Source organism: Crotalus tigris, unplaced genomic scaffold, assembly GCF_016545835.1.
Source record: "Crotalus tigris isolate CLP2741 ecotype Arizona unplaced genomic scaffold, ASM1654583v1 scf7180000019505.314820, whole genome shotgun sequence".
Classification (NCBI taxonomy): Eukaryota; Metazoa; Chordata; class Lepidosauria; order Squamata; family Viperidae; genus Crotalus; species Crotalus tigris.
Genome location: NW_024097571.1, coordinates 7,744 through 30,243, shown reverse-complemented (window position 1 = coordinate 30,243; position 22,500 = coordinate 7,744). Strand labels below are relative to the sequence as shown.

At 50.7% G+C, this 22,500-nt stretch overlaps 1 protein-coding gene across 1 annotated transcript in view; it reads right to left on the bottom strand.

The window, feature by feature from the left end:
• LOC120316921 (beta-catenin-like protein 1) overlaps positions 1 to 18,537 on the bottom strand; it is a 58,342-nt gene extending 39,805 nt beyond the window's left edge. The window contains exon 1 of the mRNA XM_039363086.1: positions 18,452 to 18,537. Coding sequence (XP_039219020.1) covers positions 18,452 to 18,481 — 30 coding nt within the window. The 5' untranslated portion in view covers positions 18,482 to 18,537. The remainder of the gene's footprint in view (positions 1 to 18,451) is intronic.
• Positions 18,538 to 22,500: the final 3,963 nt, after the last annotated feature.

Below are 22,500 nucleotides of genomic sequence, written 5' to 3'. Positions count from 1 at the left end.
CCTTGCTTCCTCCCTCGTTCCTTTCCCTTCCCTTTCTCTTTCCCTTCCTTCCTTTTCCTTTTTCCTTCCTTGCTTCCTTCTTCCCTCCCTCCTTTCCTTTCCTCTTTTCCCTCTTTCCTTTCTTTTTCTCCCCCTCCCTCCCTTCCTCTTTTCCTTCTTTCCTACTCTTTTTTCCCCTTCCTTCCTTTTTCTTTTTCCTTTCTCTTTTCTTTTTTCCACTCTTTCTTTCCTTTCCTTCCTCTCTCCCTCCCCTTTCCATTCCTTTCTTTCCTTCCTTCCTCTCTCCCTCCCTCCCTTTTCCTTTCCCTTTCTCCTTTTCCTGCTTTCTTTTCCTCCTTCCTTCCTCTCTCCCTCCCCTTTCCATTCCTCTTTCTTTCCTTCCTTCCTTCCTTCCTCTCTCCCTCCCCCTTCCATTCCTCTTCCCTCCCTCCCTCCCTTTTCCTTTCCCTTTCTCCTTTTCTTTCTTTTCCTCCTCCCTCCTTTTTCCCAGACTGCCCCTGGCCTGCCAGAAAAGCTCCACCATCTGCAGGGCCCAAAACCTTCAAGCCGAGGAGAGCCTCAAACGCTTCGGCACCCTGGAAGAACCGGGCCTGCCCGCTGCGGGGGAGACAAGGCCAGAAGAACCAGGGGGTCACCCCAGGGGGGAAGGGGGCTTCCCCTACTCTCAGCGCCCCCTAAGTTCCCTTGCGTTGCTTCCGCCACTTTTCCTTGGGGGGGGGGGAGGCTGGGCTCTCACCTTCCGGGAGCATCATCCAGGCTCTCCTCCATGGAGGGAAGGGGGGGGGGGTTGGCTAGCAAAAGTGGGCGGGATGTAAGAAAAGCGTTCTCCCTGATTCGGGGGGGGGCAAATCCCAACTAAAATAATGCCCCCCCAAGCAGAGAGAAAGCCTTTTGCAAGCTTCAAATGGCCACTTAGAGAAGTTGCAAAATGGCTGTAAAGCAGTGTTTCCCAACCTTGACCATTTTAAGGCATGTGGACTTCAACTCCCAGAATTCCACAGCCAGCAACGCTGGCTGTGGAATTCTGGGAATTGAAGTCCACATGCCTTAAAATGGTCAAGGTTGGGAAACACTGCTGTAAAGGTTTGCTTTTGACGGCTTCTCTGGGCCAGGCACACCTGCAGCGGCTGCTTCAGCTTCCCTTCCTTCCTTCCTTCCTTCCTTCCTTCCTTCCTTCCTTCCTTCCTTCCTTCCTTCCTTCCTTCCTTTCCTTTCCTTTCCTTTCCTTTCCTTTCCTTTCCTTTCCTTCCTTTTGAATCAAAAAGGCACAGAGACAACAGCTGTAATGAAGGGCTTGCGGCGGGGGGGGACACACGGAGTGCAATTAGACCCAAAGCAATGGAGCCCACCTCAGCAGAACTGTGGCTAAATTAAAGCCCCCTCCCACGATGCTTTCGTGGGCAGCTGCAGCCAGCCTGGATCTCAGCCGGGAGCCCCCCAACCCCCCCCCCCGGCCAGGAGGAGAAGAGTCTCCTTGGGCCGATGAGCAGAGATCGGCCTGGAAGCACTGAGGCTGCCCCCCCCATCTGCAGCCGAACACCAGGGAACCCCCCCCCCAGGCAAAAAGGAAGAAACCCAGAGGTGTTAATATCCCTTTTTCCTTCTTTCCTTCCTTCCTTCCCTCCTTCCTTCCTTCCTTCTGTCCATCTGTTCCCTCCCTCCCTCTCTGACCTTCCTTCCTTCCATCCACCCATCTGTTTCCTTCCTTTCCTTTTTCAATTTCCTTCCTTCTATCCATCTGTTCTACTCCTTCCTTCCTTCCCTCCCTTCATCCCTCCCTTCATCCCTCCCTCCCTCCAAGTACCCAAGCCAAAGACCATAAGAGAAAACAATAATGCACGTTTAAAACGGTTACAACAGAGGGATCCACCGTCATCGCATCGAAAAGCAGATATGCATTATAGCTGTCTTTGTGTGCTTTCTCTCTTTCCTTTTCCTCGTTGTGGTTTGAAAAAGGACTTTTAAAAACAGAACACAGGGAAGCTTTGGCACACACGCAAAGCACGCGGCTGATGCCTACCTTGATATCCCCCCCCCCAGGAACAAGATGAGTCTCCCATCCAGAGCGGCTTCATCATCAATGCCCCGCCCCTCTGTGTGTGTGTGTGTGTGTGTGTGTGTGTGTGTGTGTGTGTGTGTCCCCCTCCTGGCCTGCAAGGGGGGGGGCTCTGCATGCCCTGCCCTTGCTCCACTCTCCCATTGAGAGCAATGGGCCTCCTGGTGCTAACCACTGAAGCATCCTGGGCGTCGCTGGGCCCAGGCGAGCGTGGGGGGGGGGACCCTGGCCACGCCTGGGATGCCCCTTACACCTCCGAGGAAGCTGGACTACACTGATGTCTCCTTGGTGAGGGTCCTTCTAGGTCAGTAGTGGGGAACCTTGGCCCTTTTATGACTTGTGGACTTCAACTCCCAGAATTCCACAGCCAGCATGAGAGGGTCACGTCAGGGGAGGGTCTTGGGAAGGGACAGGTGTGGGCTGTGTCAAGGGAGGGTCTTCTGGTGGGACAGGTGTGGGCTGTGTCAAGGGAGGGTCTTGGGATGGGACAGATGTGTGTTGTGTCAAGGGAGGCTCTTGGGATGGGACAGGTGTGTGTTGTGTCAAGGGGGCCTCTTGGGATGGGACAGGTGTGGGCTGTGTCAACGGAGGGTCTTCTGGAGGGACAGGTGTGGGCTGTGTCAATGGAGGGTGTTGGGATGGGACAGGTGTGTGTTGTGTCAAGGGAGCCTCTTGGGATGGGACAGGTGTGGGCTGTGTCAACGGAGGGTCTTGGGGTGGGACAGGTGTGTGTCGTGTCAAGGGAGCCTCTTGGGATGGGACAGGTGTGGGCTGTATCAACGGAGGGTGTTGGGATGGTACAGGTTTGGGCTGTGTCAACGGAGGGTCTTCTGGAGGGACAGGTGTGGGCTGTGTCAATGGAGGGTGTTGGGATGGAACAGGTGTGTGTCATGTCAAGGGAGCCTCTTAGGATGGGACAGGTATGGGCTGTGTCAAGGGAGGGTCTTGTGGTGGGACAGGTGTGTGTCGCGTCAAGGAAGCCTCTTGGGATGTAACAGGTGTGGGCTGTGTCAACGGAGGGTCTTGTGGTGGGACAGGTGTGGGTCACAAGTGTGGGTCTCAAGAGCACCAACTCTCTAGCCATTTCTCTTGGGCTTTCTGGGCAACCCCTCGGTTGTGGCCCCCACCCAACCGCCCCCAAGGAGGACCCCCTGGCCCCTCCCCGCTGGACCTCATGTGGACCGCTAGCTTTGCTTAGCCTTCCGCATCCCAGCCAGCCTCCTGAATATTTTTTGAACCGCCTGCTCCGTCCATGATGGGCGTATCCTCCACGCTGTGCATCCCCTCGGGGCGGAGAGGGTCTCTACCAACGGTGCCATAAACAGATAAGAGCTTGGGGGGGGGCCTCTTTTGCCCACCCTGCCTCCAAAATGGTCCTTTGCTGCAGCTCCTTCCAGCACAATCTTTTTTTTAAATAAAAAGATTTAAATGAGCTGCAAGCTCGGGTAAACTTCAGGCTCATCAGCACAACTCAGCAGGGCTGAAACCGGGAGGAGCGCAGCCAAAGCAGCTTGGGCAGGAATTAACGCGCCCGGCTTAATCTTATTTAAAAAGATGCTGCGGAAGCAAATAAACCCGGTTACTGGGAAGCCGCGCGCTGCGGGGGGGACGCAGCGCAGAAAAGGCGGCTTGCTGGAGGCCGGCAGGTGACTGTCGAGCCATCAAAGAGGGCTACTTATTAGCCACCAATTTGGAAGACGTCGGGAAGCAGCGCCGAGTCACGAGCGGCGATCTGATCTCTCCGAGGGACCCTTTGAAACTTCGGGGATCCCCTGGGTGAAGACGCCCCCCCCTCCTCCCCCTCCCAGCCCCGGACTGGCGGAGGACCTCAGGAAAGGAGGAATCCACTCAGAAAATCCTGCCATTTCGGGAATAGGAAATTAAGATGCTGGCTGGCCTGTTGGTTGCGAAATTCATCAGCCCTTGCCAGGGGGCAGGGGGCGTTTTTGCACGGGAGGGGGCAGTCCTGGGTAAGAGGCAAGAAAGGAGGGTGCAGATTCCTTTCCAGAAGGGAGGGGCAGCGCCAGCAACTCAAAGAATATTTGGGGTGAGGAGAGGAAGATGGGGGGGGGTGTCCAAGAGGGGGTCTCCGAACTGCACCTGAAGGCAGGACAAGAAGCAACGGGTGGAAACTCATCAAGGAGAGAAGCAACCTAGAACTAAGGAGAAACTTCCTGACAGTGAGGACAATTAACCAGTGGAACAACCTGCCTCCAGAAATGGTGAATGCTCCAACCCTGGAGGTTTTTAAGAAGAGACTGGACAGCCATTTGTCCGAAATGGTGTAGGGTTTCCTGCCCGAGCAGGGGGTTGGACTAGATGACCTCCAAGGTCCCTTCCAACTTTACTACTATTACTATTACCCGAACTGGGTGGGTGAGCTGAGGATGCTCCCTCGTTTGGGTACGTCTGCAAGAAAACATCAAAGCTCAGAGAGCACCTAGGCCCCCACAGTCCTCCTCCTCTCCACACACCCCACTCCCTTCTGGAACTGATGATGTTCCCCAGTTGGGTCATGAAACGTCTTCAAGAAAACCATCAAGCTCAGAGAGCACCGAGGACCTCCTCCTCTCCACACACCCCACTCCTAGCACGGATGAAGTTCCCTAGTTGGGTCATGAAACGTCTTCAGGAAAACCATCAAGCTCAGAGAGCAACAAGGACCTCACTATCATCCTCTTCCTCCTCCTCCTCCTCCTCCTCCCTTCTAGCACTGATGATGTTCCCTACTTGGGTCATGAAAGGACTGCAAGAAAACCACCCAGCTCAGAGAGCACCAAGGACCCCAGCTGTCCTCCTCCTCCCCCTCTCTGCAAACCCCCCCTTCCTTTTAGCGCTGATGATGTTCCCTAGTTGGGTCATGAAATGTCTACAAAAAAAATCAAGCTCATAGAGCACCAAAGACCCCACAGTCTTCCTCCTCCTCCTCCTCCCCCCTCCTCTTCGTATCTGCAAACCCCTCTCCCTTCTAGCACTGATGATGTTCCCTAGTTGGGTGATGAAATATCTGCAAAAACAACCAAGCTCAGAGAACACCAAGGATCCCAGCTGTCCTCCTCTTCCTCCTCCTCCTCCTCCTCCTCCTCTCTGCAAACCCCCCTCCCTTCTCGCACTGATGATGTTCCCTACTTGGGTCATAAAAGGACTGCAAGGAAACCACCAAGCTCAGAGAGCACCGAGGGCCCCTCATTTCAACCCAGAGCTGCAAATCTTCTCCTTTATTCGGGAAGAGAATGTTTTCCCTGTTCAGAAATGTTGGCTTGGCAGGACAAGCAAGGAGGGGAAGATCCTGCCCAGAAAAAGATTTCACTTACAGAAGGCAGCACTAGAGAGAGTGACCCGTTTGATAGCCTTAACCCAGTGGTTCTCCACCTGTGGGTCGGGATCCCATTTGGGGTCGAGCGACCATTTCACGGGGGTCGCCAAACAACGCAGTCCGCCATTTTTCCCCCCTTTTCCTTAGCTGTGCTCCTCCCTTTTATTCTATTGGCTTTTGGAAGCCAATAGAATAGACTCTCTTGAATAGAGTCTAATTCTATTGGCTTTCCAAAGCCAATAGGAATTGTCCAGGCTGTCTCTGCCCTGCTGAGCCCGCCAAAAGTCCCATTCTGCAAACGGTGCTTCACCAGTTGAGTAGTCCTCGACTTACGACCGGTTGAGTAATCCTCGACTTGCGACCGGTTGGGGGTCACGGCATTAAAAAGGTTGAGAACCACTGCCTTCAACAAAGAGATGAGGTGTCCAGGGCCAAGCACCAGGGGCATGAGAAGCTGACGTTTTAGAAAGCACCAAGCTGCAAGGTGAGGGGGACATTGGGACCGGAGGCTAAGACCTATAAGGAACGGTTGCAGGAACTGGGTATGTCTGGTTTAATGAAGAGAAGGATGAGGGGGCACAGGATAGCAGTGTTCCAATATTTGAGGGGCTGCCACAGAGAAGGGGGTTTCAACCTATTCTCCAATGCACCAGAGGGCAGAACAAGGGATAGGTTAGTATAGGGTAAGGTAGGATAGGGTAGAATAGAATAGAATAATGGAAATGAAAATGGAAATGGAAAGAATAGAATAGAATAGAATAGAATAGAATAGAATAGAATAGAATAATGGATAGAATAGAGTAGAGTAGAGTAGAATAGAATAGAGCTGGAAGGGACCTTGGAGGTCTTCTAGTCCAGCCCCTATACCAGACAAGGAACAATGGATGGGAAGTAATTAAGGAGAGAAGCAACCTAGAATTAAGGAGGAATTTCCTGACAGTGAGGACAATTAACCAGGGGAACAGAAGTTGCCTCCAGAAATTGTTGGTGCTTCATCACTGGAGGTGTTTAAGAAGAGGCTGGACAGCCACCTGTTTGAAATGGTGCAGGGTTTCCTGTTTGAGCAGGGGGTTGGACTGGATGACCTCCGAGGTGCCTTCCAGCTCTATTCTGATTGACCTCAGAGTGGATCCTGGAAGAGAAACCCCTGAACTACAGCTAGGTTGGCTATGACCCGCTCAGCCCCACCTGTCACAGGAAACAGGGCTAGGAAGGATTCATGGATTCTGCCCCCCTCCAGAGAGCACCAGGGGTGGCAGGCATTGCTGGTCTGTTCGCTGCTGCTGCAGACAGCGGCTTCTCCCCCCCTCCCCCCCACTTCTGATCAATGCTCAGGGCTGAACTGAGAGGCAAGTTGCCCAGCCCGTCCAGAGCCGAGCCTGGCACAGAGGGAAGAGGGCTGCTGGGTTAAAGCAGAGCGCAGATCCAATGTTTGGAGAGAGGAGATCCAGGAGAAGCAGAAGGAAAAAGCAATTACCGACAGAAGAGAATATGTGTAGCTGGGCCTTGAACTTTGGGGCCTTTGGCGCTCAGCTTGGCTGTTTTCATGGAAAAGGAGGATTCCCCAACTAGGGAACATCATCAGGGCTAGAAGGGAAGGGTATGTGCGGAGTGGAGGAGGAGGAGGAGGAGGACAACGACTGTGGGGTCCTTGGTGCTCTCTGAGCATGGTTGATTTCATGCAAACATTTCAGGATCCAACTATCATCAAGGCTAGAAGGCTGGGGGGTTTGTGAGGTGGATGAGAGGAGGAGGAGGAGGAGGAGGAGGAGGAGGAGGAGGAGGAGAAGAGAAGAGGAGGAGGAGGAGGAGGAGGAGGAGGAGGAGGAGGAGGAGGAGGAGGAGGAGGAGGAGGAGGAGGAGGAGAACTGTGGGGTCCTTGGTTCTTTCTGAGCTTAGTTGTTTTCTGGCAGACGTTTCATGAGCCAAACTAGGGAACACCATCAGTGCTAAAAGGGAACTGGGTTTGCAAGGAGGAGGAGGGGGAGGAGGAAGAGGAGGAGGACGACGACGACGACGACTACAACTATTGGGTCCTTGGTGCTCTCTGAGCTTGCTTGTTTCTTTGCAGACGTTTCATGACCCAACTAGGTAACATCATCAGTGCTAAAAGGAAGGGAGGGTTTACAGAAGGACAAGGAAAAGGAGGAGGAGGATGGTATCCTTGGTACTCTCTGAGCTTGATTGTTTTCTTGCAGATGTTTCATTATCCAACTAGAGAACATCATCAGTCCTAGAAGGAGGGTTTGCAGAGAGGACAAGGAAGAGGAGGAGGAGGAGGAGGAGGAGGAGGAGGGCGACTATGGTATCCTTGGTACTCTCTGAGCTGGGTGATTTTCTTGCAGGTGTTTTGTGATCCAGACTAGAGAACATCATCAGTGCTAGAAGAGAGTTGGGTTTGCAAGGAAGATGAGAAGAACTGTGGGGGTCCTTGGAGCTTGGTGGTTTTCTTGCAGACGTTTCATGACCCAACTGGGTGACATCATCAGTGCTGAAAGATAGTGGGGTGTGCAGGGAGGAAGGAAGAGGAGAAGGACCATGGGCTCCTTTGTGCTCTCTCAGCTTGGCTGTTATCATACAGACATTTCACAACCTAACTAAGCACCACCATGAGGACTAGAAGGGATGGCAAATCGACCAGAAAGCCTCCTTCTGGCCACCTCCATCAACCATACACGGAGCCCCACTCCAAGCTGGGTCCTGCAGAGATGCCAAACCCGAGGGAGCATCCATACAACTACAACTACACTACAACAGGCAATCCATTTCCAACCGAGACGCTTCCGGAGGAACTCAAAGGCCAGGAAGCCCGGACAGAGGCGGCTGTTATGAAAGGGAGGCTCCCCCCCTCCCCAAAATTCTAGGTCAGGACCAACCTGGGGCCAGAGAGATTTGAAAGATGCCTGAACAAATGCAAGTTCCCCCCACACACACACACAACTGCCGTGTTTCATTTGCAAAGCGGGCAGAGAAAATGACGAGGAAAATCAATTTTCGTTTTCCGTGCGAAGGGCTGGGGGGAAAAAAATGAGGGGGATGAAATACGGCACAGCATTACATTTTATAATGTCTTGCGTGCCACATGCAAATTATATCAGAGGTACTTAGAATTAAATGAGAGGGCAATCAATAACAGCCAAAGCACCCTGTCCAAAACAAAACAAAAAAAACAATCCAGAAGAAATAAGGAAAGGAGAAAAATGAACGTTTGAGCAGTTGAAAAAGCACCAAGAGAAGAGAGTCTGTGTAGCTCGGGAAGGAACCGAATGCTCTCTGAGCCTGGTGGTTTCCTTGCAGACGTTTCACGACCCAACTAGGGAACATCATCAGTGCTAAAATAGAGGGGGGGGTGGAGTGGAGGAGGAAGAGGAGGAAGAGGGATCCTTGGTTCTCTCTCAGCTTGGTGGTTTTCTTGTAGCCCTTTCATGACCCAGCTAGGTAACATCATCAGCACTAGAGGGAGGGGTTTGCAGACAGAGAGAGAGGGAGGAAGAGGAGGAGGAGGGGGGAGGGGGAGGAAGGGGAGGAGGAGAAAGATGGGAACCTTGGTTCTCTTTCACCTTGGTGGTTTTCTTGCAGACGTTTCATGACCCAGCTAGGGATCATCATCATCATTTGACAGTGAGAACAATTAACCAGTGGAACTACCTGCCTCCAGAAGCGGTGAATGCTCCAACACTGGAAGTTTTTAAGAAGAGACTGGACAGCCATTTGTCCGAAATGGTGTAGGGCAGTGGTTCTCAACCTGTGGGTCGGGACCAACCTGTCTCTGCCCTGCAGAGCCCGCCAACAGTCCCATTCTGCAAACGGTGCTGCACCAGTTGAGCAGTCCTCGACTTACGACCGGTTGAGTAGTCCTCGACTTATGACCGGTTGGGGGTCGCAGCATTAAAAAGGTTGAGAACCACTGGTGTAAGGTTTCCTGCCTGAGCAGGGGGTTGGACTAGATGACCTCCAAGATCCCTTCCAACTTTATTATTATCAGTGCTAGAAGGGAGTGGGGTGTGTGGAAAGGAGGAGGAGGAGGAGGAAGAGGGATCCTCAGTTCTCTCTCACCTTGGTGGTTTCCTTGCAGACGTTTCATGACCCAACTAGGTAACATCATCAGCAGTAGAAGAAATGGATTTGCAGACAGAGAGAGAGGAAGGGAGGAAGAGGAGGAGGAGGAAGAGAAGGAGGGGGAGGAAGATGGGATCCTTGTTTCTCTCTCAGCTTGATCGTTTTTTTCGCAGACGTTTCACGACCCAGCTAGGTAACATCATTAGTACTAAGAATATTCCCTAGTTCAACCATGAAAGGCCTGCGAGAAAGGACGAGCCCCCAGGCCCACCCAATCCAGCCGAGGGCCGGGGCAAAGGGCTGGACAGAGGGGAACCGCAGTGTGTGTGTGTGTGGGGGGGTGTGATGGGCAGAGAAATGGGGCAAGTGACCTCCGCTGCCTTCTGGAGTTTGACCCAAGGAGGACCGAGAAAGGAGGAACAGAACCTCCCAGGCAAAAGCTATGGATCAGAGAACCAGATAACTGCACCATGAATGGCCAGATAGGAGGAACCCCCCCCCGTCCTTTTCCTCAAGGAGGGGCTGTCAGTCTGGCTGCCTTGAAAGCAGGGGTCCCCCAGACCCAGAGCGTTGCAGGCGGGCGCATTTGCGCATCGTGGGATTGAGGTTGCGCAGCCCCCCCCCCATCAGCCGCCAAAGCCATCCCCGCCAGTCCACAGAACCAAAAAATAACCCCCCAATGCTGGCTAAACCTTTAACCAGCTTGGTGGTTTCCCCCCCCCCTTGAAATGCAAATGACAAATAGGCTTTTGCAAGCATTTAACTCCAGGCGGTGGGTGAACGCTGTTATAAAAACATGAGTTACATTTGGGAAGTCCCAAAGGTGGGAGGTAGAAAAGGCTGCCAGGGTGGGGAGGGGGTAGCCCAAGACCCCACGGGGCAGCTACACACACTGCGGTCTCGCAAAAGGGCTCCTTGCTAGCACCGCAAGCCTGGTGAGAGAGGGGGCTGTTTCAAAAAGTACCAAGACAACCGTGATTTGCCTAACCCAGCGGTAGGCAACCTTGGCCCTTTTATGACTCGTGGACTTCAACTCCCAGAATTCCTGAGCCAGCCATGCTGAAGGGAAAGGGAGAGGTCTCCAAGTTGAGCCATGCTGGCTCAGGAATTCTGGGAGTTGAAGTCCACGAGTCATGAGGGGGCCGTAGTTCCCCCATGCTGGCTCAGGAATTCTGGGAGTTGAAGTCCACGAGTCATGAAGGGGCCAAGGTTGCCTATCCCTGGCTAGCCTGCTCAATGAACTGGAACCCAGGTTTGCTTAACACACTAAGTCGTAAAACATGGTTTATAAACCACCCTGCCTGGTATACACCGCAGGCTTAGCCCACGCCAACGTGTGCAAACCCTCTTGATGTCCTCACAAGGGCCCAGCAGCCAGAGGCGCTGCTTATCCTCGGATCCTCTGGACAATTTCCGTACCTGAGTGGAAAAGCGGGACAGGGAGCAGGGAGGGAGAATTCCCTCTTGGACGGTGCTGGAGAAATGAGGAAGGCAACCGAGTCAAATCAAGGCGAGAGCTGCTTTTCTAGCAGAATAATTGTGACAGTCGGCATTCAAGTGGGGGGGAGTCCTTGGTGCACTGTGACTGGGCTTGTTTTCCTTGCAGACGTTTCGTGGCCCAGCTAGGGAGGATCATCATCAAGGCTAGTTTGCAAAGCCCTCTCCCTTCTAGCACTGATGATGTTACCCAGTTGGGTCATGAAATGTCTGCAAGAAAACCACCCAGCTCAGAGAGCACCTGGGACCCCATAGTTCTCCTCCTCCTCCTCCTCCCCCCCCTTCCTCCTCCTCCTCCTCCTCCTCCTCCCTTCTAGCACTGATGATGTTACCCAGTTGGGTCATGAAATGTCTGCAAGAAAATCACCCAGCTCAGAGAGCACCAAGGACCCCAGAGTCCTCCTCCTCCTGCTCCTCCCCCCCAACCCCCCCCTCCCTTCTCGCACTGATGATGCTCCCTAACTGGGTCATGAAATGTCTGCAACGAAACAAGCAAGCTCAGAGAGCAGCAAGGATGGTCCCACAATTCAATCCTTAGCTACAAATCTTTGGTTACACAACTAAAGTCTTCAGTTAGATACAGCAGTTTCTTTTGAAACAAAAAAAAATTCCGGGAGGATCCTTCAGATTCCGAAATGGATGAATTTTGTGGCACAGATGTTTTTTTCTCTCTCTCTCTTTAATTCATCTCAGCAAATTGCGAAGAAGCAACGATTAAACTTGCCTCGTCTTCGCGGCTGCATTATACAATAAAATTGCGACTTTTCCAAAGTTGTGCTGTTAAAGAATCTCTACAAATTGACAAGAAGGTCCATTTCGGTGAAAATGCCCCCCCCCCCCCGAATCCATGCTGCCGGTCCAAAGCTGCCACAATGGCAGCCCGTTTGGATGATCTGAAAAGGAGACCGGTCAGTTTCACGAGGAATCTGGGCTGGCAAGGAAACCCAGGGGAAACTACTGAACAATTTTTCACAATTGCATTCCCTGTCTATATTCCCTTCAGGCATATAAATTGTTGCGATACAATCAATTGAGTTCTCATTTGTTTTCAGCTGCCATTAGAGCCAGGATGGCATTTCAAATTGAAAAACGGGCAAAAATAAAGACAAAAGACTTTGGAAAACTCTACAAAATGGACAAATCGGCCATCAAATATTATTTATATTAATACTGTACTGTACTGTAATACTGAACTGGGAATTGAAGTCCACGAGTCATAAAAGAGCCAAGGTTGACTACCCCTGCTGTACATACTTCCTCTAATCGATTACTTATGTGTACAAATATCATCATCGGATAGAAATATAGAATATGGGTATTTATGATGCCTGAATTTCAGGAAGTGATTCTATAAATACTCACACATAATTAGCATTATTGGGGGGGGAAGAGGGACACTTATATTCTCTTTTATCTCGGAGGGACCCAGCCACAACGCTTAAAGAAGAAAAAGAAGCGATCACGCGTAAGAAAAAGACAAGGAGAGTTCAAAGACTCATGTTCCAGATTAGTAATTGATTTTTATGTGTCAGGCAGAAAAAAAAGAATGACTGTGTCACTATATTTTAGCTTAACTTGCTTCCTTCAGAAGAACTGCAATCATTACAGATAATTAGAACGAGCAGAGAAATACATTGGTTCAGCCATTAAGGCGATCTTCATGGTTGTTATTGCTGGGATTAAATTAGAGGGGTCTTCAAGGACCCTACCTCTAGCCCCAGAGAACAGGGGCACTCAAAAGCAAACAGGGTGTCAGTTCAAACAGAGATGAATGTGTTAGGGAAAAAAAAATCGTCAGGTCCAGTCCAAGCCGGGAATAAATGAAATGGAGGCTGTTTGGAAAGAAGGTTCTGTTTACGGAAGAACAGAACCAACGGCATGGGGTTCTGGGACAGCTGACAAAATGGAGTTGGGATAGGTGGGCTTCTTTGGGCTTTGTAGTGGAAGTTCTTCCTGTTCCTATGCCGTGTACTTTGACCTGAGCTTGAGTGTGCCCTTTTGGGATTCTAATGGTGGCGGGTTAATCCTATTAGCCCATGTTCCTGTCCTTGGGGGTCTTTGTTTTTCTAATCCCATCAGCTCAAACCTTCTCTGGGGCTGGGGCTGAAGGCATTTGGCCCAGTCTTTCTGAACAGGATTATCAAATCTGCATTTCTACAGAGCCAGCCTGCTCAGTTTCTGCCTAAGATTTTTTCTCCATTATTCCTTTGGAGAAATATAATGTCTTTTTTAATATCCCCCAATGTACATTTAGGCAAGAAAAACCAAATGCACAGGTATAGTATAGGGGGTACCTTGCTCAATAGTACTAAATGTAAGAGGGATCTCGGAGTCCTAGTAGACAATCACTTAAATATGAGCCAGCCATGTGCTGCAGCTGCCAAAAAAGCCAACTCAGTGCTAGGCTACATTAACAGAGGGAGAGAATCAAGATCACGTGAAGTGTTAATACCACTTTACAAGGCCTTGGTAAGGCCACACTTGGAATCCTGCATCCAGTTTTGGTCACCACGATGTAAAAAAGATGTTGAGACTCTAGAAAGAGTACAGAGAAGAGCAACAAAGATGATCAGAGGACTGGAGGCTAAAACATATAAGGAACGGTTGCTGGAATTGGGGATGTCTAGTTTAACGAAGAGAAGGATGAGGGGGGACAGGATAGCAGTATTCCAATATCTCAGGGGCTGCCCCCAAAGAAGAGGCAGTCAAGCTATTCTCCGAAGCGCCTGAAGGCAGGACAAGAAGCAACAGATGGAAATTCATCAAGGAGAGAAGCAACCTGGAACTAAGGAGAAACTTCCTGACAGGGAGAACAATTAACCAGTGGAGCTGCTTGCCTCCAGAAAATGTGGCTGCTCCAACACTGAAAGTTTTTAAAAAGAGACTGGACAGCCATTTGTCTGAAATGGTATAGGTTTTCCTTCCTGAGCAGGGGGTTGGACTAGATGACCTCCAAGGTCCCTTCCAACTTTATTATTATTATTATATTTTCTTCTCTAGGAAGGTGGGTGGGTGCTGACTTCCAACACCTGGCAGTTGAACAATATGTATATAATCCAATATATTCCCCATACCTACCCCTTCCGTTCGCAACATCTTGCAATACAGGCTGTCCTCAATGACCACAAAGGAGCCCAAAATTCCCGTTGTTCAGCGAGACACAGTTTTGTCCCATTTTACGACCCTTCTCGCCACACTTGTTAAACGAATCACTGCAGTGGATAAGCTGGAAACACGGTTGTTAAGTGAATCCAGCTGCCCCATTGGCGTTTGCTTCTCAAAAGATCGCAGAAAGGGATCACGGGATCTCGGGACATGGCAACGGTCATAAGTAGGAACCAGTTGTGAAGCGTGATCACACGGGGATGCTACAAAGGTCATAAATGTGAAACACATCGGTAAGTCACTTTTTTTCAGTGCCGCTGTCCTTTTAAACGGTCACTAAATGAATCGCTGTAAGTGGGGGACCCCCTGTACACTGTAGGCAGCAGACTGCTTGTGGGGTGCTTCATTAAGGCATTCCCTAAATCACACCCTCCCCCAGAGTTTGATGGCAGGTGGTCCTTGACTTATGACAATTGGGAGCGGAACTGCTGTTGTTAAGTGAAGCAGTGGTTAAGTGAATCAGCACCTGACCTTTTTTTTGCAATGGTGGTTAAGTGAATCGTCCCTGCTTCTTAAGTGGCTCCCACGGTCATTAAGCGAATCCAGCCTCCTCCATTGACTTGGCTTATCGGAAGCCAGCTGGGAAGTCACAAATGGCCATAAGTACAAGCCAAGTGCCCAGATTTCAATCCCGATACCATGAGGGTGCTGCAGCGGTTGTTAAGTGTGAGAGTTGGAAGGGACCTTGGAGATCATCTAGTCTGAGCCCGTTTGAGCAGGAGGACCTATACCAGTGATGGCGAACCTTTTGAGTGCCCAAAAACTGGCCCCGCCCCTGCTCCACCCCCTTGCCCGCCTCCACTCTCCCCCCCACCCCCCCGCCTCACCTGCCCACAGGGCCACTCACTGCCTCTACGGCCCGCCGCAGATTGCCCAGGCAGCCCAGCAGCGCTATGGCGGCCATGCCCTCTGCCCGTGCCCTGCAGCATCAACTGCATAATGGGGTGTGAGGGCAGAGTCTTGTCTACGCTGCCTGGCTGCCATGTCCTTGGGTGCGCTGCTCCATGTGGGCCACGCTCGAGGGCGACTCTCCTTCAGGGGGGCTGCTGGAGGGGGTCACGGGGGTAGGCGAGGCTGGGGCAACGGCACGTGTGCCCACAGAGAGGGCTCCGAGTGCCGCCTCTGGCACCCATGCCATAGGTTCGCCACCACTGCTCTATAGCATCTCAGACAAGTCACTGTCCAGTTTCTTCTTAAAAATCTCCAGTGATGGAGCACCCATTAGTCGATTGTCCTCACTGTTGGGAAGTTTCCACTTAATTCCACGTTGCTTCTCTCCTTGATCAGTTTACAACCATGGTTTCTCGTCCTTCCCTCCGGTGCTTTGGAGAATAGTTTGACCCCCTCCTCTTCTTTGTGGCAGCCCCTCAGATACTGGAACACTGCTATCATGTCTCCCCTATTTCTTCTTTTCTTTAGACTGGCCAAACCCAAGTCCCGCAGCCGTTCTTCGTATGTTTGACTCTCCAAGCCTTGGATCATCTTAGTTGCTCTTCTCTGGATTTTTTTTCCAAGGTCTCAACATCTTTTTTGTGATATGGTGACCGAAGCTGGCTGCAGTACTCCAGCTGTGGTCTTACTAGGGTTTTATAAAGTGGTACTAATACTTTGCGTGATCTTGAGTCTATGTCTCTGTTTATACAACCCAGTATTGTATTACCTTTTTTGGCTGCTGCTGCTGCACACGCCTGGCTCATGGTCAAGGGATCATCCACTAGGACTCCAAGATCCCTCTCATAGTGGCTGTTTTTGAGCCAGGTCTCGCCCAGTCTGTACTTTTTATACCTTTGGTTTTTCCTGCCTAAGTGTAAGACTTTGCTTTCCTCCAGATTGAAACTCATTTCATTGGACAAGGCCCATTGTTCAAGTCTGTCAAGATCTTTTTGGATCAGGAGAAGTGCACAAATTTTTTGTTGTTAAGGTAAACAATTGTTAAGTGAGTTTTGCTCCATTTTATGACCTTTCCTACATCAGTTGTTAAGGGAATCACCACAGCCATGGTTAAGAGACACTGGCTTCCATGTCAGAAGGTCAGAAAAGGGACACGACAATTGTTGTAAATCTGAATCAGTTGCCAGGAGTCTGAAATTTGATCACAGGATCACGGGAAAGGTCTGCAATCCTCTTAAAATGCCATTATTAAAAGTTAAGAACAAAATACAACTCAAATCAAAGACACAGAAACCCACTCACCATGCCTTTCAACTCCATAATCATGTGCATGTTTGTGTATTCTGTGTGTGTGTGTGTATGTGTGTGCGTGTGCATGCGTGCAGACTGGCCCGCTAAAAAAGGAGCAGGGTCTTTTTTTGCCATCCCTATTCTTTTTTTTTTTTTAAGATAACCCTTATTGTCATTTTTTTTTTTTGCTGTGGGCACAACGGTACATCAAAAATGAAATTTAGTTGCCCGCTCTCAAAGTGAAACACATATATGACGCACACCTAAACATACTACATACTATATTCAAAAGGGATGGATAGAAACTCATCAAGGAGAGAAGCAACCTGGAACTCAGGAGAAATTTCCTGACAGTTAGAACAATTACCCAGTGGAACAACCTGCCTCCAGAAGTGGTGAATGCTCCAACACTGGAAGTTTTTAAGAAGAGACTGGACAGCCATTTGTCTGAAATGGTATAGAGTTTCCTGCCTGAGCAGGGGGTTGGACTAGATGACCTCCAAGGTCCCTTCCAACTATAGTATTATTATTATTATCATTAATAATAATTATTATTATTATATTATTGCATCGGGTGAAACTGGGGGGGAGACAACTCTCTACTCTTCAGAGAGGTTGGGGGATCCGAGGAGCCCTTGGCTCTTGTGTGCCCCCACCCTCTGCCAGAGAGGCAGCTTCCCTTCGGGGTCTCTGGAGGCTCCAGGTCAGCAGGCTGGAAGACCTAGGAAAGGGCCCCCCCCCAGGCCCCCTTGCACTGATGATGTTCCCTGGTTGGGTCATGAAAGGTCTGCCAGAAGACAGCCAAGCTCATAGGGCACCAAACAGCATACACACACACACACACACACACACACACACACACACACACACACACACACAAAGAGTCATCCTCCCCCCCCCCAAGCCTTTCTCCTTTCTAGGATTGATGATGTTCCCTATTCGTATGTCTGCAAGAAAACAAGAGAGCAGTCCTTCTCTTCCTCCTCCTCCTCCTCCTCTCCACACACCCCACTCCCTTCTAACACTGATGATGTTACTTGGTTTGTAATGAAATGTTTCCAAGAATACAAGAATCAAGCTCAGGAAGAACCAAGGACCCCACACTCCTCCTCCCCTTCCTCCTTTCCACAAGCCCCCTCCCTTCTAGCACTGATTATGTGCCCTAGTTGGGTCATGAAACATCTGGAAGAAAACAACCAAGTTCAGAGAGCACCAAAGACTCCACAGTTCCTCCTCCTCCTCTTCCACTCTGCAAACTCCTCTCCCTTCTAGCACTGATGATGCTCCCTAGTCGGGTCATGAAACGTCTGCAAGAAACCCACCCAGCTCAGAGAGCACCCAGGACCCCACAGTCCTCCTCCTCCTCCTTCTAGCACTGATGATGTTCCTTAGTCGGGTCATGAAACATCTGCAAGAAACCCACCCAGCTCAGAGAGCACCCAGGACCCCACAGTTCCTCCTCTTCCTCCTCCTCCCTTCTAGCCCTGATGATGTTCCCTATTCAGGTGGTGGAAGGTCTGCAAGAAGCCGGCCAAGTTGGGGGGGGGACACCCAGGACCCCATGAAGCCCCCTTGCCCATTTCTGGAGTAACCGCTCAACGTGTTTTGGGGGACCCCCACGACCCCCCCTTCCTGTGCCCATGAAATCAACGAATAAACACAAGAGGAATTTCATTAAGGGAAAAAAACACAGATTTTATAAACATTTCAGCGAAGCCCAGCCCACGCCAGGGAGGGGGGCCAAGGGAGAGCGGGGAGGAAGACCCCCCGAGCGCCCCCCCCAAAGCTCACCTGCCTTTCAGTTAAAAAGGGGGAGGGGTCTCACAAGTTGGCCTCTGCCCGGGTCCTGCGCCCCCGACCCATTTGAGAACTTCAGACGGCGGGGAGGGGGCGGCCCCCGGCCCCCCCTTCCGAGGCTGCCCGTGGATGGGAGACCACCAGGCGATCCCCGCCCCCGCCCCCCAAAGCCAACCGGGAAAAGCTTCTGGACCGCCTGGACTCCGGCTCCCCCTCCCCCGCTTCTCGTGGCGGGCAGTCCCACCGGCTGCCCCGACAGCCTCCTCGGGCTCCGCTGGACTACAACTCCCATCAGCCCCGCCGGCCGAGGCCTCACAACAACAACAAGCATCCCCCCCTCGCCCGACCATGCCCCCCCCCCAATAAAGACCGAGCCCCACCTGGTAACTGAGCAGCTCCCCCACGTCCATGGCCGCCGCTCCCGCCGACGGCTGTCGCGAAAGGTCGCGCCGCTGCCGTAAAGCTCCCCGAGGTGGCCCAGGCCGGCGGGACCTTCCGCCGTAAAGCGCGCTCGGCAAGAGCGGCCGGCCGTAAATATGGTAATAGGAGCGCAGCGGGGCTTTGCTTTGCGCAGCCCAGATTTGGGGATGGGGGTTTCTTGAGCGGGGGGAGTGGAGGAGGCCAGAAGAACAGCCGGAAATCTCGCCAGCCGCCCCCCCCCGCTGAAGAAACCGTGCATAACTGCAGGAATGTTATAGCTTGCGAAATTGAATCAGCTTATTAAGAAGAGACAGGATTCCAATCTCTCGGGGGGGGGGGCTGCCCCAAAGAAGAGGGAGTCAAGCCATTCTGCAAAGCGCCTGAAGGCAGGACAAGAAGCAACGGATGGAAACTAACCAAGGAAAGAAGCAACCTGGAACTAAGGAGAAATTTCCTGACAATGAGGACAATTAGCCAGTGGAACCACCTGCCTCCAGAAGTGGTGAATGCTCCAACACTGGAAGTTTTGAAGAAGAGACTGGACAGCCATTTGTCCGAAATGGTGTAGGGTTTCCTGCCTGAGCAGGGGGTTGGACTTGATGACCTCCAAGGTCCCTTCCAACTTTATTATTATTATTATTATTATTATTATTATTATTATTATTATTATTATCATCATCATCATCATCATCATCATCATTAAGAGGCTGAAAGGGGATAGGGCCTCCTGCTTGAGCAGGGGGTTGGACTAGATGACCTCCAAGGTCCCTTCCAACTTTATCATCATTATTATTATTATCATCAAGGAGAGGAGCAACCTGGAACTAAGGAGAAACTTCCTGACAGTGAGAACAATTAACCAGTGGAACCACCTGCCTCCAGAAGTGGTGAATGCTCCAGCACTGGAAGTTTTAAAGAAGAGACTGGACAGCCATTTGTCCGAAATGGTGTAGGGTTTCCTGCCTGAGCAGGGGGGTTGGACTAGATGACCTCCAAGATCCCTTCCAACTTTATTATTATTATTATTGAGACCCCTCCCCCCACCATCCAACCCACCTACCCTGGGATGAGTCCTACCACTCCTCCCCCCATTCCATTCCGGACCTGGTGGAAGACTGCCATGATTTTAAGCTGCTCCGACAGCGACCCCGGCCCCAGCTGACTCTGCCCAGCCCCGCAGCCTTCACTTAGGGACCCTTGCTTGGGAAAGCATGGCGCATATAGATGCTCCTTTTGGATGTTGTGGCTGCTTCATCCCTGTCTTCCAAGAAGACACTAGACTGTCTGAAATGGTGTGGGGAGTCGTGCTCGGGCTAGATGACCTATGACAGTGATGGCGAACCTTTTAGAGACCGGGTGGCCAAACTGCAACCCAAAACCCACTTATTTGTTGCAAAGTGCCAGGGACACATCAGCATTGTGGTGCCCTCATGGGGGGGGGGGCAGGGAGGCACCTCTGAGTGCCGCTTCTGGCACGCAAAAAACGGGCGCAGAAATGGGCCACCGTGCTGCAAAACGCAAAAAGGGCTGTGCCATAAGGTGCAGATACAAGGCGCTGCACTGTGCAAGAACAGGGCAGGGCTAGTGAGTATCACGCAGGCACTAGCCTCGCCCCATTTGCAGCACAAATGGGGCGAGGCTGTAAAATGCTTGTAAAATGCTTCCCCCTCCCTTTTCTTCCAGTCCACCAATCAACAATGGTTGGTGACCTCTGCTCTACCACCTCTACTCCAGCTTGCTAGTCAGCCACTTCGTCTCCTTTGTGCTGGGGGGGGGGGCTCCTGCTCTGGACGGCAGTGGTGGCCTGATGCACCTGGAAACTGAGCGAAGAGAGAAGCAACCTAGAATTAAGGAGAAACTTCCTGACAATGAGGACAATTAACCAATGGAACTCCTTGCGTCCAGAAATCGTGGGTGCCCCATCACTGGAGATCTTTTAGAAAATACTAGACAATCACCTGTCTGAGGTGGTGTAGATTCTCCTGCTTGAGCAGGGGGCTGGACTAGAAGACCTCCAAGGTCCCTTCCAGCTCTATTCTATTCTCACTTCCTAACATTGAGGGCAATTAACCAGTGGAACAGCTTGCCACCAGAAATTGTGGGCGCTCCATCACTGAGGTTTGCAAGAAGAGACTAGACAATCACCTGTCTGAGTTGGTATAGGTTGTCCTGCTTGAACAGGGGGGTGGACTAGAAGACCTCCAAGGTCCCTTCCAGCTCTATTATTATAAATACGAGTCACTTGCCAAGCGTCTGTAAGGACCCACCCCACTTTGCATCTTAAGAAGACAGAACTCTTGGAATAATTCTTCCAACAGGAATCCTTTATTAAGAAGAAGTGGTTGCAGGCGTGCTAGACAGGACTTGGGGTCCAAGCTCTCCCATTCAAGGTTTTAAGGGGTTCCCCAGTAGTCCCACCCAATCACCCCCCCTTCCAGTGATAGTTTCAGGCATCACAAATCCACCCCTTTACTCCTTTCTTCCGTCTGGATGGAGACTTCAGATAAACTACATGAAAGGTAAATAGCTCCCTTTGTTATGGTAAGGTTCAAACTCTTTGAGGTTGCAATAAACACATTCAGCTCCTTAGAAGTATACTGAAGGAAGTGAGGGCCATAAAGCCCCTTTGTTCTCCCCCTTCTCTCCCTCTTATGGCAGAATCCAGAGAAGGCAGAGTTGGGATTTTCTATGTTTGATAATTAAAGATGAAATATAATTGGATTCTGACATCCGGCCCCTCTTAAAAATAAGAGAGATCCACCTGAAAGAAAACAAAACAGGTATACAACTTAGTCAGGCTTGTTAGGATACTCTGTGTGAAACTTCTTCAATAGCTTCGGGGCTCTGACATGACGTTTATGGACCCACTCGTTTTGTGAGGGAGGGAGGTGTTTCCAGGCAACTAGGTACTGAGTTGCTCCATGATATCTCCTAGAGTCAAGGATCTCTTTTATTTCGAAGTGTTGTTCGCCCTCCACCATGATTGGAGGTGGTGGTGGGGGGGATTTTTGGCCGTAGAGGTGACTGATGCTCTCTTTTCAGCAAGCTGCAATGAAAAATTGGGTGTATTTGCCTGAGATTTTTGGGTAATTCTAATTCTACTGTTACTGGATTTATGATTCTTTTAATTGGAAAAGGTCCTATGTATTTTGGTCCAAGTTTTTTACAGGGCTGTAGGGACTTTAGGTATTTTGTAGATAAGTACACCATTTCTCCTATAATGAATGGTGTAGGCTCAACCCTTTTTTTATCGGCTTGTGCTTTGTATGCCTGCCTAGCTTCATCTAGTGCTTTCCTAACTATCGGCCAGGTGTTTTGTAGATTTTCCATCCATTTTTTCAGTGAAGGGATCGTTGGTTCGTTTGGGGTTAACTCTGGCATAGGGTTGAAACTTTGACCGTTGGCTATTTGAAAAGGAGTGTAGCCTGTGCTGGAGTGGACTGCATTATTGTAGGCAACTTCTGCAAAAGGAAGTAAGTCCGTCCAATCACTCTGTTGGAAATTTAAAAAACATCTCAAATATTGCTCAAGTACTGAATGGCACCGTTCCGTTTGTCCATCTGTCTGAGGGTGATGGCTAGATGTCAGTCCCTGAGTGGTCCCTAAGAGGGATAAAAATTCCTTCCAAAATGCAGACGTAAATTGCACTCCCCTATCAGAGATGATGCGTTGGGGTGCCCCGTGCAATCTGTAAATGTGCTGGATGAAAAGTTTTGCTAAGGCCTTTGCAGTGGGAATTTTTGGCAAGGGATAAAGTGCACCTGTTTGGAAAATAGGTCCGTGACTGTCCAGACAACAGTATTCCCATTGCTTTCTGGCAATTCCACTATAAAATCCATGGCTATTTCCCTCCAGGGGGCTGAGGGACTTGCCACTGTTTGTAATAGTCCTGGCGATTTCCCTTGCAACCTCTTTGCTGATGCACAGGTTGGGCAGCTGGCAACATAACTTTCTATGTCCTTTTTTATTGATGGCCACCAAAATTGCCGTTTAATTAAGTGTAAAGTTT